The sequence below is a fragment of the Adiantum capillus-veneris genome, chromosome 10 (genome assembly GCF_014529385.1).
Source record: "Adiantum capillus-veneris isolate H3 chromosome 10, ASM1452938v2, whole genome shotgun sequence".
Taxonomy (NCBI): domain Eukaryota; kingdom Viridiplantae; phylum Streptophyta; class Polypodiopsida; order Polypodiales; family Pteridaceae; genus Adiantum; species Adiantum capillus-veneris.
Genome location: NC_140940.1, coordinates 65,316,367 through 65,334,906, shown reverse-complemented (window position 1 = coordinate 65,334,906; position 18,540 = coordinate 65,316,367). Strand labels below are relative to the sequence as shown.

The 18,540-nt window shown below is 42.5% G+C and overlaps 1 protein-coding gene across 1 annotated transcript; it reads left to right on the top strand.

Moving 5' to 3' along the window:
* Positions 1 to 12,789: 12,789 nt before the first annotated feature.
* Positions 12,790 to 15,559, top strand: LOC147448971 (putative fucosyltransferase 7). Its single transcript, XM_086521358.1, has 2 exons — positions 12,790 to 13,296; positions 13,700 to 15,559. The coding sequence occupies exons 1-2, from the start codon at positions 12,939 to 12,941 to the stop codon at positions 15,217 to 15,219; spliced, it is 1,878 nt and encodes a 625-aa protein (XP_086377484.1). The 5' UTR covers positions 12,790 to 12,938; the 3' UTR covers positions 15,220 to 15,559.
* The last annotated feature ends 2,981 nt before the right edge of the window (positions 15,560 to 18,540 follow it).

Sequence of the window (18,540 nt, the reverse complement as noted above, 5' to 3'; positions counted from 1 at the left end):
CAATCGTACTTAGCGGGTAAAGGATCCCTTTTTACCCTATGACATCTTTCCAAGATGGATGACTAATCCATTTGGTGCTTGGGAGACATAGCTGCCGCAAGCATGTCTGCTCTTTAGTCCATTTTATTCTCCCAAAGTAGAGTGACAAATTCTACTTGGTGTTTGAGAGACGTCGTCATCACAAACATGATTCTAAGCATGCATACTAGTTAAATTTTGTGCACAATTAAAAAGAGGACCAGTCATATAAGACAAAAACATGAGTTATTTAAAAGAAATTTGTACATTTGCTTACTCTAATGTAGCATTGTAAGCATTGACAAGGTTCATACTATCCTTAAGTTGTACTCCTTGCATCCATTTAGCATCTTCAAAAGGATAATTTTTGAACTTAATAAGATACCGTCGGATAATCTTACCATGCCGTAGTACCTTGTCTTCATGCCGAAGGATAGCTTCGGGTTGTAGCACCTCTTCTTGGTCTTCAACTTCGGGAGGGTCTTCAATAATTGGTTCAATTGGTGGCTCTCCTTTGTAGGGCTTAAGTAAGCTTACATGAAAGGCATTGTGTATAAGCCAATGGTTGGGCAACTTGAGTTGATAAGCCGTCTCATTGATAGGCTTCAAGATTTGGAAAGGACCATAGTATCTTTTTGCTAGTTTAGCATAATACTTTTGATGGCCCGTAGGATTTTTGCCCGTCGTTTGCCTTAATCGAGCCTTAGGAAACTTGAGTAAGACCCAATCATTTTCTTTGAACATTAAGGCTCTTCTGTGCTTATCAGCAGCAGCTTTTTGCCTTTGTTGAGAGATGGCTATAGCCTCCCTAATCTTTTGAAAAGATTCTTGTAGGTCACGGCTATACTCATCGGCGGCGAAGATTTTCCCATGTACTTTCAGTAGCAAGGGACTTTTAGGTCTTCCTTCTATGATCTCGAAAGGTGCTTTGCCCGTAGAAGTATGTACAGTATTATTGTAGGCATACTCTACTAGCGGTAAATACTTTTCCCATTGTGAGCGTTGATCTACTTCGGTAACATAAGTCTTGAGTAGATCGAGTATCGTAAGATTGGCTATCTCACTTTGGCCATCCGTTTGTGGGTGATAGGCTGAAGAGAAATTCAATCTTGTTCCTAGATTTTCAAAGAGACCTTTGCAGAAATTACTGGTCATTCTAGGATCTCTATCTGACACGATGGATGTGGGTAATCCATGGTGTTTGAAAATCTGAGATATGAAGAGAGTTGCCATTTGATGTGCCTTAATAGTCTTTTTGACAGGAATAAAATGTGCTTGCTTGCTAAACCTGTCGACTATTGTCCATATTCCTGTATTCCCATGGATAGACTTGGGTAATCCAAAGATGAAATCCATGGATATACTCTCCCATGGTGAATTTGGAATAGGCAATGGCTGGAGTAATCCAGGTTGCTTCCCTCTATCATACTTGGTCTTTTGGCATACTACACATTTTGAAACATACTCTTGTATGTCCACTTTCATGGTAGGCCAATAGAAATACGTCTCTACTCCTCGGAGAGTAGGTTGAATACCTCTATGCCCTGCATATGGAGGAGCATGGGATTCATACATAACCTTCTCACGAAAGGAATGGGTAACACATAGCCTATTGCCGTGAAGAAGATAACCATCCTGCAAGGTGAATGGTTCCTCTTTCTTCCCCAAAGCAAGGGCTGACATTATGTCTCTAAAGTCAGGGTTAGTAGCATACTCATCTATCATAGAGGATAGATCATTGTGAGTAGCTATAGACACCACATTAACTTTTGGTCGTCGTGAAAGTGCATCGGCAACTTGATTGTGCTTACCAGCTATGTGAGCAATATGAAAATTAAATTGCGAAAGAAAATTTGCCCACCTCATTTGTTTGTCAGAAAGCTTGGTTTGCGTCATGAAATACTTAAGACTTTGGTGGTCGGTTCGTAGGATAAATGGAGTCCCCAATAGGTAGTGCTTCCATGTGTCTAGGGCATGTAGAACATCTAAAATCTCTTTCTCATAAATGCCCAAGACTCGTTCATCACCATTGAGCCTTCGGCTCTCATATGCTATGGTATGCCCTTCTTGAAGCAAAACCGCTCCAAGGCAATCACCACAAGCATCACATTGGACCTCAAAGGGCTTTGAGAGATCCGGAAGCACAAGGACTGGTTGGGAAGTAAGCTTCTCTTTGAGTTTTTCAAAAGCATTTTGCTCCTTAGCAGTCCATACAAACTTAACGTTCTTCTTGGTTAAGTCGTGTAGTGGTCCTGCCACTTGAGAGAATTTTGCTATGAAGCGTCTATAGTATGCACACATACCAATAAAGCTTCTTAGCTCATGTAGATTCCTTGGGTTAGGCCATGATTTTATTACCTCTAACTTTGATGGATCCATACGAATACCATCGTGAGAGATAATATGGCCTAGATATTGAATCTCTTGAAGGAAGAATTCACTTTTCTTTTGGTTGAGAAAAAGTTTGTTCTCCCTCAAGGCTTGAAAAATCACTTGGAGATGTTGCTTATGTTCCTCCAAAGACTTGGAGTAGATGATGATATCATCGAAGAACACTCCAGTGAATTTTTGATATGGTCTAAAAATTTTCTCCATCAAACGATTGAACGTAGCTGGTGCATTAGTCAAGCCAAAAGGCATGACTAGATATTCATAAAGACCAAATGTTGTGCGAAACGCGGTCTTTAAGATATCCTCATCCACTATCCTTATTTGATGATAGCCACTCTTAAGGTCAATCCTACTGAAGTAGGTAGAGCCTTGTAGCTTATCAAACAGATCTTCTACCCGAGGTACGGGAAATCTGTTTTTAATAGTGATATGGTTTAGTGCTCGATAGTCCACACACATACGGTATGTACCATCTTTCTTTTGCACTAAAAGGACTGGAGAACAAAAGGGAGAGGAACTAGGCCTCACCATCCCTTTGTCTACCAGCTCTTGTACTTGCCTCATGATCTCCTCTTGTTGAGCTTGTGAGACTCGATAAGGAGGTTTGTTAGGTGGTGAGCTTCCTGGAAGGAGCTCAATACGATGGTCATCATCCCCTCGTTTTGGAGGTAGGTCCATAGGGATATCATCGATGAACACATCTTGGAATCCTTTTAGAAAAGTAGACAAGTCTAACTCTTCTTGATTCCTATCATTTTCATTTGATGAAACATTATTAGCTTTTAGAGACTCTTTGACATAAATCATGTATGCAGAAACTGAGCTCTTCATTGATTTATCAAAAGAAAGAGGATTTACAAGTGGAATAGTGCGACCACGCTCACTAGCATCTACATACATGTTCTTTCCCCTGTAGGTGAAGTAAATTCTCCTTTCAGGGAACTTCATGTTGGCAGCCATGCGATCAAACCATGGTGCCCCTAGGATAACATCCTGATGTTGGAGGGGAGAGATGAAGAAGTCTTCTTTGTCGACATAGCTTTGGACATGAAGCCTCAACTTCCCAATCAAGGGAGTAACGGAGGCTTGTTGTCCCTTGAAAGCTGCATCAGCTGTTACTATATCTCCCATCTCAAAAGCTTGAATGCCCAACTTGGTGGCCAACTCTATTGATATGAAGTTGAGAGTAGAGCCAGGGTCAAACAAGATGAAGGCATCATGCTCTCGTACCTTTCCCCAAGCATAGGAGAGTGATGATCCTTTGCAATGAGCATCCTCTTTTGGAGCTTCGATGGTGGAAGCCCTAGGAGTCTCATTGCGAGTATTCTTCTTGGGGCAAGAACGATAGCCATGTCCTTGCTCCCCACACTTGAAACACTTATGGTCCTTGCGAAAAGCTTCAAGCTCTTCAGGAGAGAGTTTGTTTTTACCTTTGTAAACTCCCTTCTCCTTGGACCGATTGTTGTTGTTGTTGTTGGAAGTGCCTTGGGAATTATTTTGAGCATTGGATTTCCCCTTTGCATCATTTTTATCTTTGTTTTCCATGGGCTTGACATTACGCCTAGCCCCTTGATGGAAATTGATGCGTGAAGCAACCATGGTGTGGTGGATTACTTCGGTAATAGTACCGGGCCGTTGAGAGTTGATATATTCGGCCATCTCTTCAGGTAATCCCGCACAGAATTGCTGTCTTTGCTCGGCAAAGTCTATCTTTTGAAAGACAGTAGCTTTGAGATGTAAATCCCAAAACTTATCTACATACTTGTTGATAGACTCATGAGAGAGGAGCTTCAAGCCGCGCCATTCGGTAAGAACTTTATCTTTAGTATCGCTTGGAAGAAATTGCTTCATGATGGAAACTCGTAGAGTTTTCCATGTCTTTGGGGCTTCTCCATTGCCACGAAGGCTAGCCCACCATTGACGAGCTGATTTTTGGAAGTGCATAGCTACATGGCGTAGCTTGGAGGACTCTGTGAAGCCCTCGTCCCCAAAGGCTGCATCAAATTGCTGGATGAAGGCCAACACTTTGTCGGTAGCACCAAAGGTGCCATCGTAGGTGAGAAAAGAGATACTCTTTCCTCCCTCCTTGAACTTCTTTAGCTTTTGTGACCTTCGCCATGCAGGAAATAATTTGCGATGCCCTCCCCTCTTGTATTCTCTAGGAGAATAGCCATAACTTTCATCGGAAGAGAAGGAAGGTGAAGAAGAAGGAGAAGAGGGTGACCTCTTCCTAGCCCTTTTCTTCCTTTGTTTCCTCTCTTGCCTTTGAGAGTGATGAGGAGAAGGACTATGGGTTGCTCTTTTCCTCTTGGGAGGAGTAGGCGATCGTCTAGACCGCCTTCTTCGTGGAGCCACATCTTCAGAAGAACTTAGACTTTCATTGCTTTCTTTCTCTTTGGATTCCTCCTCTCGAATGGGAGAGAGTCTTCTTTTGGGGGTCTCTTCAAGAGGCCTCCTAAGCTCTCTCTCCTCTTGGAGAGGAAGGGAAATTCCATAGGCACGAAGTTGTTGAGTAACTTCGGCTTGCAAGGTAGGGTTGCCCATAGCTTGTTGCAACCTAGTCACAAGATAATTCACAAACATGGGAGCATCATCATTAGCACCTTCATGTGCAAAATCAAAGCTATCAATGTTCATTCTACTCTCTTGATTATTGTCAGCCATGTTAACAAAATTTTATGTATGTACTTAGTGTATGCTTTGGCAATTCAAAACCTTAGTTGCCACTCCTCTTAGCCTTTGAAAATCGGCTCTTAAGTATCTACACCCACGGCTCAAAGTGGTTAATTATAGAGAGTAGAGGAGTAGGTCTAACATAGCAGAGTTGCCAAGGGCTAGCTCCTTTCGGACTTCTTATGGCTCAATAATGGTAAAGCCGTAGGCAAGTCTAAAAAGACTCCATTATTAAGTCCAAAGCTCCCGAGGTGTGCACCATCCCCCACATAGTGGGCTTAACAAAACCGGTATTAGATCCCAGTTCCACTTACTCTATTATAATTAACAACATCAACCATTTATAGGCTACTTAAGGACCTCTCTTCTTAAGCAAGAAAAGAGAAACCAAATGCTCTGATACCAATGTAATGGAATTTTCCTATTCAATTTGAGAATAGCGGAATTTAATGAGAGTACTTTCAAGAAATGATTTTGTGAGCATAGCGGGTAGACATAATTGAAGATAGCAACATAATCATAGCAATTAGTTAACTTGGCATAGACAATACTTTTGCAAGAGAGAGAGTTTAGAGAACATGACAACAATTGAGGACCGGATTTATGTGGAGCCGGTCCCCCCTCCAATAGGCATTTGTATTATGATTTCTCCCATAAAGAGAGACTTGTTACAATACAGTCTTTGTGTTCCTTGTGACCTAGGTGATGCCATGAAGATGGAAGGCTTCATGCACCACAAACATAACATAAACTTGAAGAAAGCTTTAACTATCCCAAGCCTCAGTCCCAAGACCTCAAACACCTTCGAAGGTGGAGAGAGCTAGCAGGGAATGAGGGTAGGGAAGAGGAAGAAGAAACATTTCGTAGGAGAAAGAATTAGTTCCTCACTTATCATACTCTTGTTGCTAGCATACATAATAGCATAGTAATGAAGAAGAAGGATATGGCAAGCTTAAGCATTGAAGCATGGCTCTTGGTTGGATTTGCACTCCATAGCCAAGAGTGTTGGTGTAGGCTCTCAACCTCTACTTGCTTGGAGAGGGAGCTCTTGCACTTTGCATATCACACAATGAGAGTGCTTGTGAGTGTGTGTGGGTGAGTATACCCCCTAGGCACCCCCCTAGCTTGCTTGGGTCGACCCCCCCTTGTAGCTCATGCCTGAAGCTCATTGGACCCTTCCAGGCCTAGCCAATCACAAGCAAGAGCCATTACAAGCAACATGGGTAGCCTTGGGACAAGTGTCCCCCTTTCCCCTTTGAGAGAGAGGACTTGATAAATGCTAAAACAATTAGATAATTCATGTAATTTATCATTGGACCCCTTTGAAGCCTAGCCAATAGGCTTCAAGCAACACATGAAGGTAACATGGGTAGGGGCCTGACATGTGTCCTTGCTGCCTCTTCAGGTTGGGATTCCCTTGTGTGTGTGAGTGGGTGTTCTCTCTCTAGCCCCTAGGAAAAGGGCTCGCCCCCCCTCTTGTAGGAATGCTTTTGACTTTTAGGTGATCAAGCACCTTACTCACCAAGCATGACAAAGCACTTGAACTAGGGGGTGTTCCCACAAGCATCTCAGGCAAGCTTCTCAAGGCACCTCAAGTACTTTAATCATGCAGCAAGTCAAGCACCTCAAGCATGGAGCCAGCCAAGCACCTCAAGCATCTTAATCAAGCACCTCAAGCATGAAAAACACCTCAAGCATGACAAGCACCTCGAGCTTGGGCCGGGTTCCCACCTCAAGCTCAGCCCTAGCTTACTTAAGGTCAAAGGACTTTTACACACATTTATTGGAGGTCTTCAATGAAGCTAACCCTAAGGTCTTATGCTCCGTTGGTTAGCCTTGCTCTTTGATAGACCATCTCCCTTTTGGGCCCCTTTACCATTGGCCCCGTGTTGAGATAGATCTATAAGCACATACCTATATCTTAACACTTGTTCCCGTTTATTCTACCACATTAAGTGATCAATTTAATATGAGAAAATCATTTGGGTTAGTTAGATATTAGATTTTATGACATGTCCTACCCGCCGATGCTGCTTTCAAGGGGCAAGAAGCCTGAGTCATTCCCTTAATTGGAAAATTGAGGCTCCATGTCCAAAGCTATGTGGACAAGGAGGACTTCTTTATCTCTCCTCTCAAGCATGAGGATGTAATCCTAGGGGCACCATGGTTTGATCGCATGGCTACCAATGTTCAATTTCGTGAAAGGAAAATCTACTTTAGGTTCAGGGAAAAATATATGTACATAGATGCTAAGGAGTTGGGTAACAACATACCCATTGTACATACGCAAGCTTTCAATAAGTCAATAAAGAGCTCTATTTCCATGTACATGATTTTTGTTAAAGATTCTCAAAATGAACCTAATGCTTTACCAAAAGAAAATCTAAACAATCACAAGTAATTAGAGTTATCCAATTTTCTCAAGGGATTTCAAGATGTTTTTATTGACAACATCCCTTGTGAACTACCTCCTAAACGAGGCAATGATGATCATGCAATTGAACTTCTTCCAAGAAGTTCACTGCCTAATAAACCTCCTTATAGAGTTTCTCAAGCTCAACAAGAGGAGATTCTGTGGCAAGTGCATGAGTTAGTTGAGAAGGGCATGGTTAGGCCTAGCTCATCTCCATTTTGTTCACCCATGTTATTAGTACAAAAGAAAGGCGGCACATATCGTATGTGTGTCAACTATAGAGCACTAAATAGGATCACTATCAAAAATAGGTTTCCTGTTCCACGGGTAGAAGACCTATTTGATTAGCTACAAGGGTCGACCTACTTCAGTAGAATTGACCTAAAAAGTGGCTACCATCAAATAACAATAGTTCATCAAGACATTGTAAAGACCGCATTTCGCACTACGTTTGGTCTTTACGAATACATTGTCATGCCTTTGGGTTGACCAATGCACCATCCACATTTAATCGCTTGATGGAGAAGCTATCCAGGCCTCACCAAACCTTTACTGGAGTGTTCTTTGATGATATAATGATATACTCTAATTCACTAGACGAACACAAGCAACATCTCCAAGTAATATTTCAAGTCTTACGAGAGAATAAACTTTATATTAATCGAAAGAAAAGTGAATTTTTCTTACAAGAGATTCAGTATTTAGGTCACATTATCTCTCAAGACGGCATCCAAATGGATCCATCAAAGCTAGAGGTAATAAAAGGATGGCCTAATCCAAGGAAACTACATGAACTAAGAAGCTTTATAGGTAGTGTGACTACTATAGACGCTTCATAGAAAAGTTCTCACAAATCGTGGGATTATTATATGACCTAACAAAGAAAAACATTAGGTATATATGGTTTGCCAAGGAGAACAATGCTTTCAAAAAGCTTAAAGAAAAGCTTATCTCTCAACCTGTGCTTGCACTACAAGACCTCTCAAAGCCATTTGAGGTCCAATTGCGACGCTTGTGGTGATTGCCTTGGAGCTGTTTTGCTTCAAGAAGGACACGCCATAGCCTATGAAAGTCGAAGGCTCAACCATGTTGAGCAAGCTTTAGGCATATATAAAAAGGAACTCGCAGTTCTACATGCCTTAGACTCGTGGAAGCACTATTTATTGGGGACTCCTTTCATTCTGCGGACGGATCACCAAATCCTTAAGTACTTCATGACGCAGACCAAGCTCTTCAACAAACAAATGAGGTGGGTAAATTTCCTTTCGCAGTTTCATTTTCATAATGCTAACATTGCTGGCAAGCATAATCAAGTAGCCAATGCACTCTCAAGACAGCTTAGAGTGAATGCGGTTTACATAGCAATTCACAATGATCTATCTTCTATGATAGATGAGTACGTTATTGATCCCGATTTTAGAGATGTGATTTCAAGCCTTGCACCAGGGAAGAAAGAGGAACCATTTACCTTACAAGATGGTTATCTTCCCTATGGCAATAGACTGTGTTACTAACTCACTACGTGAGAAAGTAATGTATGAATCTCATGCTCGTCCTTATGCAGGGTATAGAGGGATTCAGTCTACCCTAAACGGGATAGAAACATATTTCTATTGGCCTGCCATGAAAGCAAACATACAAGAGTATGTTTCTAAATGTGTGGTATGCCAAAAGACGAAGTTTGGTAGAGGGAAGCAACCTTTGTCAATTCCTAATTCACCATGGGAGAGCATATCCATGGATTTTATCTTTGGATTTCCTAAGTCTATCCATGGGAATCCGGGAATATGGATGATAGTAGACAGGTTCAGCAAACAAGCTCATTTTATACCTGTCAAAAAGACTAGCAAAGCCCATCAAATGGCAACCCTCTTCATATCACAAATCTTCAAGTACCATGGCTTGCCAATGTCCATATTGTCGGATAGAGATCCTAGAATGACCAGTAATTTTTGGAAGGGTCTCTTTGAGAATTTAGGGACAAGGCTAAATTTCTCTTCGGCCTATCACGCGCAAACGGATGGCCAAAGTGAAATAGCTAACCTAACATTTCTTGATCTACTAAAAGCCTATGTGATGGAAGTAGATCAAAGGTCCCAATGGGAGAAGTACTTACCGTTAGTGGAGTATGCCTACAATAACAATATACATACCTCCACCGGAAAAGCACCTTTCGAGGTAATTGAGGGAAGATCCAAAAGTCCCCTGCTACTTAAGGTACATGAAGAGATCTTCGCTGCATATGAGTATAGCCGAGACCTACAAGGATCTTTCCAAAAGATTAAGGATGCTATCTCTATCTCACAGCAAAGGCAAAAGGTTGTTGCTGATAAGCACAGAAGAGCTCAAGCCTTTAAACAAAATGATTGGGCCTTGCAACTAAGGCACACAATGGGCAAGAATCCTACGGGACACCAAAAGTACTATGCAAAAAGGTATTATGGTCCCTTTTAGATTCTTAGGCCGATCAATGAGATGGCCTATCAATTCAAGTTTCCCAGTCATTGGCTCATACACAATGCTTACATCAAATACCTTAAACTTTTCTACATACAAGGGGAGCTCGACCACTCCATCATCGGTTGCTTAGGAGCCATCCACCAAAAAGAGGACGACAGTTTGGTCATCACAAGCAACCTCCACATGCTATTCTAGCATCCCGTGCACCATCAAAGAAGCCTCCAGGTGCAATCAAAGGCCAAAAATTTGACAAAGCCACAAGCCAAAGTGGGGCCACACCCCGTCTCAGCTGCCAATCGGTACCACCAAGTGACCAAGCCCTGCCCTTCACCACATCTCCAAAAAAACAGGGAATCTTTTGGCAAAGCATTGACACATCCAAGAGGGTGGGATGATGGGGCCCTCACATAGGGCCAAACCCTTCCCAATGCCAACACGCATCTCCTATATACGTCAAGGCACTCCATAGGGGAGGTTCCATCACCGCCCACACCTCCTCCTTCGAGCCTCCTCGCTCCTAAGGCAAAGGGGTAGGCCGATGAAGCCGCAACAATTATATAGACAACATTTATCTTCCTATAAGAGGCAGCATTAGAGAGTATAATTTCAAAGTCCTTTTGACAAGGATATTCTTGCCAGTTGCACTCTAAATAAGGCTTCCTAAAAAAAACACGCTTGATTTTTGGATTCTCTTGTGCAAGGGAAGACTTTGTGTACCTCACCCTTTATGTGTTTTGAGAGGAGGCAATGTGTGTGAGTGCTACATTGTGCAACAAAACCCACATACGAGGGTTTGTCGTGATGCAAGCTTTTGCTGCATTTGTTGTGGAACACCTCTCCACCTAAGATTGTGATGTGTCAACAATCCATGTATTGCTTGTAATTTTAGTTGGATTGCTTGTAATGTCACCCATTGTGTGTGCAAAAATACTTAATTCAAGACTATACATTAAGCTTGTGTATACACTTCTAATAACTCAATAATAAAGTGATCATGCCTAATTTATGTTTCCATTGCATTGGGTAATTGGTGTGTAATTAATGTTATTAATTACTTTACTTATGTCTCTATCATGAATGGTACAATGTCTTGTCCACCATAGCTAGTGTTACCAACATGGCATAGTTGCATGCATCATTACTAGGATCCAGTGCTCGGGAAAAATGTGTCTCAGCTTAATATCCTGCCGTTTTCAATTTCCAAAATGCCGGTTGAAAGCAAGGGGAAAAGGAGAAATTCCGCCCCAAAATAAAGAAAAATAGTATAAAAACCTAAAAAAGTAACCTAATTTTCTAAATTTTCCTCCAGGCAAATTCAAGGAAAGGCATTTTGTATGTTTGGGAAAATGATTTTTCCCGAACACTGCTAGGATCCCACCAATGTTCAGGTTCGCACCTAGCGTTTTCCACTCACAACTTGAGCATCAAGGGAGTTTCTTGAAAGTGGAGTAGTACCACATCTGAGAAGCCGGAAAGAGTTGGAATTGTTGTCAGTACTAGCACTCAATATATATTCTCATGTGGCACCCAAGGTAGCCCCACCCATGCACATCTCAAACTATGTAAGAGAAGGATCACACTACAGATCTGATGAGATTTTGACATCCAAGAGATGAGTGAATAACTCGATCTCTAGGGTCGTTTCTTGGTGAGTGGGGGTGATTTTGTGAGGCAAAAACACTTTTCTCTCAAATTCTCTATATCTATGGGTGTCCACCACGAGTTGAACTCAAGCTTTGCTTGGCCGACGCAACGGACCACCAACTTAACGCCTAATGGAAGCTTTTCGCATGGACAGAATGCAATTGTTAAGACAGATTACACACTGCAGTCTACGCCCACTATCTCGATGAGCAGGCACGTCAACAATGGGTAGTGCTTGCTCTTGCACACAGCCGTATCGCGCAGCTCGTCAAATCCTTGCTTGCATCCACGTCAAGGCCAAATGAAATGTTCTTTTGGACGAGAGTCTAGGCTCTCCCAAATATGGCATTGCCTTGTCTATATTGCTGAGGGCCAATCAGAAAGAAAAGTCATAATGATAGTTCATTGCATTCTATAATCTCCTATAGTTGTGTGTAAGAGCCTGGTCGCATCATCCCACAGAGCTGCAATCTAGCCCAGTCATCCGAGTAAGGCTAGAAACGATTATTAATTTAAATTGGTCAACTAAGGGAGGAATGAGAAAGAGGGGATTTTGCACAAGTACGACAATTGTCGTGTGGTTAAGCAAATCTCACTGCTTTGGAGGTCATGATATCAAATCTTGATGTTTACAAGAGTAGAAAACCACCTTTTGAGGTGATTGAACTCGACAATTTGAGCATCTTCTCTCTCTAAGTGACCTACTGGCTACTGACACGGGGTAGTAAATGAAGTGCAAGCGATGGGATCAACAACGGGGAATTGGGGCGTATTTTTTGGAAACTTGGACACCGTCCGATTTGTCCATGTTTACTTTTTTTTGTCTGTGTTTCCTTTTCTCCTTGCCACATTTACTTTATGAGGAAATGAAGTGGATTGGTAGAAAAGCTGGACAGAGCGTTGGGTTGCCAAACGTGACGTCTTAGGTTCGAGTCTTAAGCGTGATGGCACGTCAACATATTGACATTTTTTCAATCGCTCGTCCTTCGCGCAAAACACCCAGCGCGTCGATCCCACTAACTTTTTTTCAGCCGCTCGTCCTCCTTGAGATCCGCGCAAAACACCCAGCCTCTCTCTCTCTCTCTCTCTCTCTCTCTCTCTCTCTCTCGTGGCAAATAATGCTGTGGCCATACGACCAGGCTCTAATACCACCAGTAACAAAGGCGCGCCGCAATATTTTGGACAGGCATCTATACTGAGATGGCGGTGTGTACTGGTCACCCTAAAATTGGGGCTGGTGAACTAGAAAGGAAACAGAATTTTGGCCTGAAATGGCGACGCAAGCAGGGGACCTCAACGTCGATCATGCTTGCAGAAACTGACTTTCAAACACTCAACCATGGATCCCTCCATGACCAGAACCAGAAAGAATGCGCAACAGCTAGCTCAAGCAGAGGCCCTGCTCCCCTCCTCCACTTTCCCCCTTCAAGAAGGAGACCCAGAAGCCGCCCCCACAGAGATCAAGAGCAAAGAAGATCTTCATTCCCTGTCTTGTCATCTCCTTCATCATCATCACCATCACCTTCTTCACCATCTCCATCATCAGCAGTCGCTGCATTTGCGCTCCTTTGGTAAACCCTCAGTTCGCCTCTGTTTGCTCCTCGTTTTCGTGGTTCTGGGCACCTTCTTCTTCTTGCCGTCACTGCTGTCCTCTTCAACGTTGCAGCTCAAATCTCTCCATGACTCCACATCTTACGGTATGTCCCCACTCCCCTGTATTACAACACAGATTACCTCCATAGCTGAATCAATGCATTTGATTTGATGCAGTACAAGAGTTTTTACCCATAAATGTGCACTTCAACGCTCGATCTCAAAGCAAAAGCACAGATCACAATGCACTGTTGTGATTGAACAGGTGTGGAAATTCTTTGCGTGTGATCACCAAGCTAGAGCATAATGTATCTTGAAATTTGCAGGTGCTCTGTGTGGAGCATTAGCAGCTTAGTGATCACTCTGGCATGAATGCTGAAACAGATTGTCAGAGCGTGCACGTGCACGTTGCTTGTGTGTGCACATGTCTGTGTATGTGTAAGTGTGTGTGTGTGTGCGCGTTGTGTGTGTTCATATCATTGTGTAATTTGAATTTGCACAATGCAGCACAGCATCAATTTGGAGATGCCGAAAATGATGACTTCACCTTGGGAGGTCTGCTAGCCAAAGAATCAGCTACGACGCAGTGTCAAAGCAGGGGTTTGATACATCGCTTGCGTGTGAGATCCCCATACACACCATCGCCAGATCTTATAACTAAGCTAAGAGACTACGAAGCTCTGCATCAAAGATGTGGCCCAGGCACAAAAAGCTTCAACAGAAGCATGGCCAATCTTGAGCTTGCATTCAACACAGAAGGCAGGCATGAAGTAGATGGGGAATGCAGGTACATTGTATGGTTAGCACATAGTGGCTTGGGCAACAGGTTAGTCTCCATAGCTGCCGCATTTGTGTATGCTCTCTTGACACGCAGAGTGCTTGTTCTTGATGGAAGGTCCGCTTTAGGCGAGCTCGTCTGTGAACCTTTTCCAGGAGAGGTTTCATGGCTCCTTCCTCATGATTTTACTCCTCTTTTGACACTCACTCTTAACCAGTCGTCTCCTTATAAATTTGGGCTTCATCTTCAGCAAGGCACCCTACTACCATCCGTCCGTGACCCACCCGAAGAGGACCGAAAGAGTTTATTTCATTCCTCTTCAGCTTCTCAACCATCCTCTCTTTTCTCTTACATTCATCTCGCACATGACTATGACTTCTTTGATAAGCTCTTTTTCTGCGACAAAGAGCAAGCTTCTCTGCATCAGATCCCATGGCTTTTCCTGGGTAGCAACTTGTACTTTGTCCCGTCGCTCTACCTTTACATCCCTGAGTTTCGCCAAGAGCTCAACCGTCTCTTTCCGGACACTGATGCCATTTTTCACCACATTAGCAGATACTTGTTCCTCCCCTCAAACTCTGTGTGGAGCTGGATCATGCGGTATTACGACGCTTATCTTAGCAAAGCGTCACAAATTGTAGGTGTGCAGATTCGCTCTTTTGTCTTCCCGCCGGTTGTGCATCCGCATTTAGCCCAACAGACCTTGAGGTGTGCAGAGGAGAACAACTTGCTGCCCAAAATCGCAGAAGTAGAAGGCAGAGAAACCCCCCTCTCACCGAGAAATGCAACGGCTTTATTGGTCACATCGTTGCTACCGGATTATTCAGAGCAACTTAAGAAATTGTATGCCGACCACCCTACTGAGACAGGGGAAGTAGTGAGTGTGCATCAGCCAAGCCATGAAGGGCACCAAAATACGCAAGCACATGGGCACAATTTGAAAGCATGGGCGGAGATGTGTTTGCTCTCTTTCAGCAACAAGCTAATCACGAGCCCTATGTCGACATTTGGCTATGTAGCACAGGGCTTGGCTGGCATTAAGCCTTGGATTCTTACGGCTGCAGAGAATGGAGAAGCCCCTTCTTCTGCATGCTCGCAATTAGTTTCCATGGATCCTTGCTTCCATGCCCCTCCTTACTATAATTGTGATGGTAACAAGGGCGACGATACGTCGAAGATTTTGCCTTATGTGAAGCATTGTGAGGATGTAGAGTGGGGCTTGAAGGTGTTTCCTCATACACCTGCTTGAGCCTTACAATCTTTAGTATGAGGTGCTAGCTGGCCTCCATAGAGATTTTTTCACTCTAGGATTCAATTACACATTTTATGGTGGGCTAAAGGCATTTCAGAAAATAGGAGGGCTGAGGAGGGCTACCTTGCTACATTCTCTATGTGAGTGGACAAAGGCAGGACTACGTAAGTACCAGTTAAAAATAGGAAATTCTTTGATTTAGTGGTGGCTTATGGTATGGAAATGTTTGGACTATTACCGGGTATGCTATAGCATTTACTCAATCGATGTCATGCATGATCATTTCGATGATTACATTGTCTTGTGGATGACTAAAATGAGTTTATGTCTTACTGAATTTGTGCTTTTCCTGCATTCATCTATGTATATGGTGTAGTAATGATGGCAGTCGTCGCAAGCTGCTAACTTAAATGCCTGTGAGACAAAAATCTATGTCACCAGAGTTGAAAGATCTATACAAGTACTTAATGTTCCACCTTGCTGTAGCGGCTAGCAGGTGTTGAGGTTAGCTTGGCTAGAGGAATCAAGCCCTTTGATTATGCTCTTTTTGACTCCTTGGTTTCATGATTATGTAAAGCTGTCAGTTTTGCTTTAAGAAAGTTCGCATGTCAGTGTCGATGTTATTGAAGATGTAGGTGTCTGTTTTCCTTGCAATTGTTAGGTATTTATGTTGTAGCATAACTTAACTTGCTATATAGTTAAGCAACAAGAATCTTTGCAGAACCTATGTTGGAGCCTAGAGCATTTTGAAGGTCTCTCAAGGTACTATGGCCTCTTAGTGTGAATTCTGTACACCTTTCTATGCTACCATTTAAGAAGTTTTGCGATGATCAAATACTATAGAAAAACAACAGTATTCTTTTCGACTAGCGGTATCAAGTTCTTGTCCATTTTTGGGATACCTAATTTTAAATAGAAAACCCTGAACTTTGGCAATGATACAAGTCTACAAACTACGAGGGTGCATTTCTCGAAGGTAAAAGTTTTTGCAACGGCAAGTAGTTGGGTTCTTGAGAGATACCAGCCTTTTGTGCAAAGAGACCTTTAAAACCAGAGGATACCCTTCCTAGTCTTTGATTGGTATATACTGGGAGGATGGTCATCTCATGAGCAAGAGGGAACGAGTTTTTGAACCAGTGTCAATAGAAGGTCTTCTACTTAATCCTATGCATAAGCTAGATGCTCAATTGTAATTGCAAATAATAGCTAGTACACAATGGATGAACTAAACAATCCAGGCATAGATTACACTCAAATTGCACGAGCCAATCTAGGAAAATCAAATCTTCTAAATTCAATTTCCCATGATTTTTGATCAAATTGATGTTGAAAGATTGCAACACTATGTATGAAATGTTTACCTCATCAAGTATTCAAGTAATGAAAAAGATATGGTGGATTTGTTCAAACATTCTCTTAGTTTTGGGGCATGTCCATTTATTGGCTCCTCATCATCTTTATTGATCTGCTTACAATCACTAGATGGCTATGATGGCCACATTTTCCTAGTGGTTTAAGTAGTATCCTTTTTTGTATGTGTGTGACCTTAAAGTTACTTAAAGTTACTCCCTTTCATGAACCTTGCTGATGGGGAGAGATGATCTGACTCAAGAGGGGGGCAAGTATGAGAACTATCGCCTTGGCAATAATTTTGTATGCTCCTGACATCACCATAATGGGACGCCAATGTGAGAGTAGCAGATCTGTTTGGGGATGAACTTGATGAGCCCTCTCTTAACACTTGCATCCAATGACTCTTCGAAAACAGCTTGATTGACCATCCGTGTGACTGAATCTTATACTACTCGATAGTATTTTTAAAAAAATTGATGTCTAATTAGTAATTAGTTTGATCATCTTGTCCATTGGATGCAAACGTTATGTTTGACATGTATCTTTTTGCTTTTAGAACGACTCTTTCAACTCTTGAAGGAGTAAACAACGAGGGTGCTTCTGAAGATGAAGCCTTTGCTAGCAAATCTTCACCATAAGTAAGTGTGATTAAACAAGGAGAAATTACAAATAGTGTGAATATTAGTAATTACCGTGATTGATATGCAGACAATGCCTAAGAATTAACTATCAGTGCATCATTCTTGTCTATAATCTATATAAACTATACATGAACATTTTTATTTGTATTGCTAAAAAGATCAAAGTTCTAGCAACAAAGATGGAAATTAACTCAACCTTTTTTTTGTTGATCAGTACAAAATATCAACGGTTAAAAATATTGTAGAACTCTCTAGTTACTACCTTGAAATTGCAGGCCTCGTGATTTTATCACTTGTTGTTACTTACATAATGTTGTTTAATTCATCAAAGAAAATAATATAGTTGATGATGTACCTGGCACACATAAGTGCACTTTGAGCTCACACATAAGGCTTAGGGGACCTCTACACTAAGGGCGGGTAACTATTTTGAGTTACCCCTAACTGCACCTCAAAGAGGTGGAGTTGGATTTTCAAAAGCTACTTCCCCTCCCCATATCATGTGAGCATGAGCTAAAGTCATCTCAGATGTCCCATCACTCACTTGTTAACGCTTACCCCCTCTTGTGTGAGGGGGGCACCTTAGGGTAGAGGATCCAGTAAAAAGACACCCCCCCCCCCCCCCCCCCCCCCCTTGCAGAGACGAGTCTACCCCCTTCAAAAAACACTTTTTGGTTCCAATTTTGAGGCATGTGACGACAAGTGCTTGTGTGGTTAGCGGAGATGTGGTAGCACCCTCAACATTCGATCCGCTGTTCGAGCCTTGTTGGCACGACATCTCTAAATCCTCCCCTGACAGTGTTGAAACTGGTGCGCGTTGTTTTTACGCACAATTTCGAATGCCGCCTCGTACTTCACCATTAGACTGTCGATCGCGCTCAGATTTCTACTGGACAGAGGTGTTGTGCAAAGCTTGCATTTGCACCTCTTCACGATCAAAATGGTGGAGTAGATGGTCGAGAATCCACCCCCCAAGTTCGGCATCTCTAAACATGCACCTCTACCGTGGATGTAACTTTTTTCTTTGTTTTGCAACTTGTGCCATGTTTTATAATGTTGCATTTCCAAAGCTTATTACAACTAAGCCATGTGTCTATGAGCATGAGCATATTGTTTCGTGTGTGCGCGCGCGCGCGCTCCATTTTGACAATTGTGCGGAGATGTTGGAAGCCCTGTCCTACGGAAGATTTATAGGGCATCCAGCGCAAGCAACATTTGCCTTCTCTTGCTCCCAGCAATAGCGAGAAGCTCTCCGAAAGTCTTGCGTTGTTGCATTGCTGACAGCCTACTGTCAAAATGCAAAGATTTGAAAGGGGCCACAGCG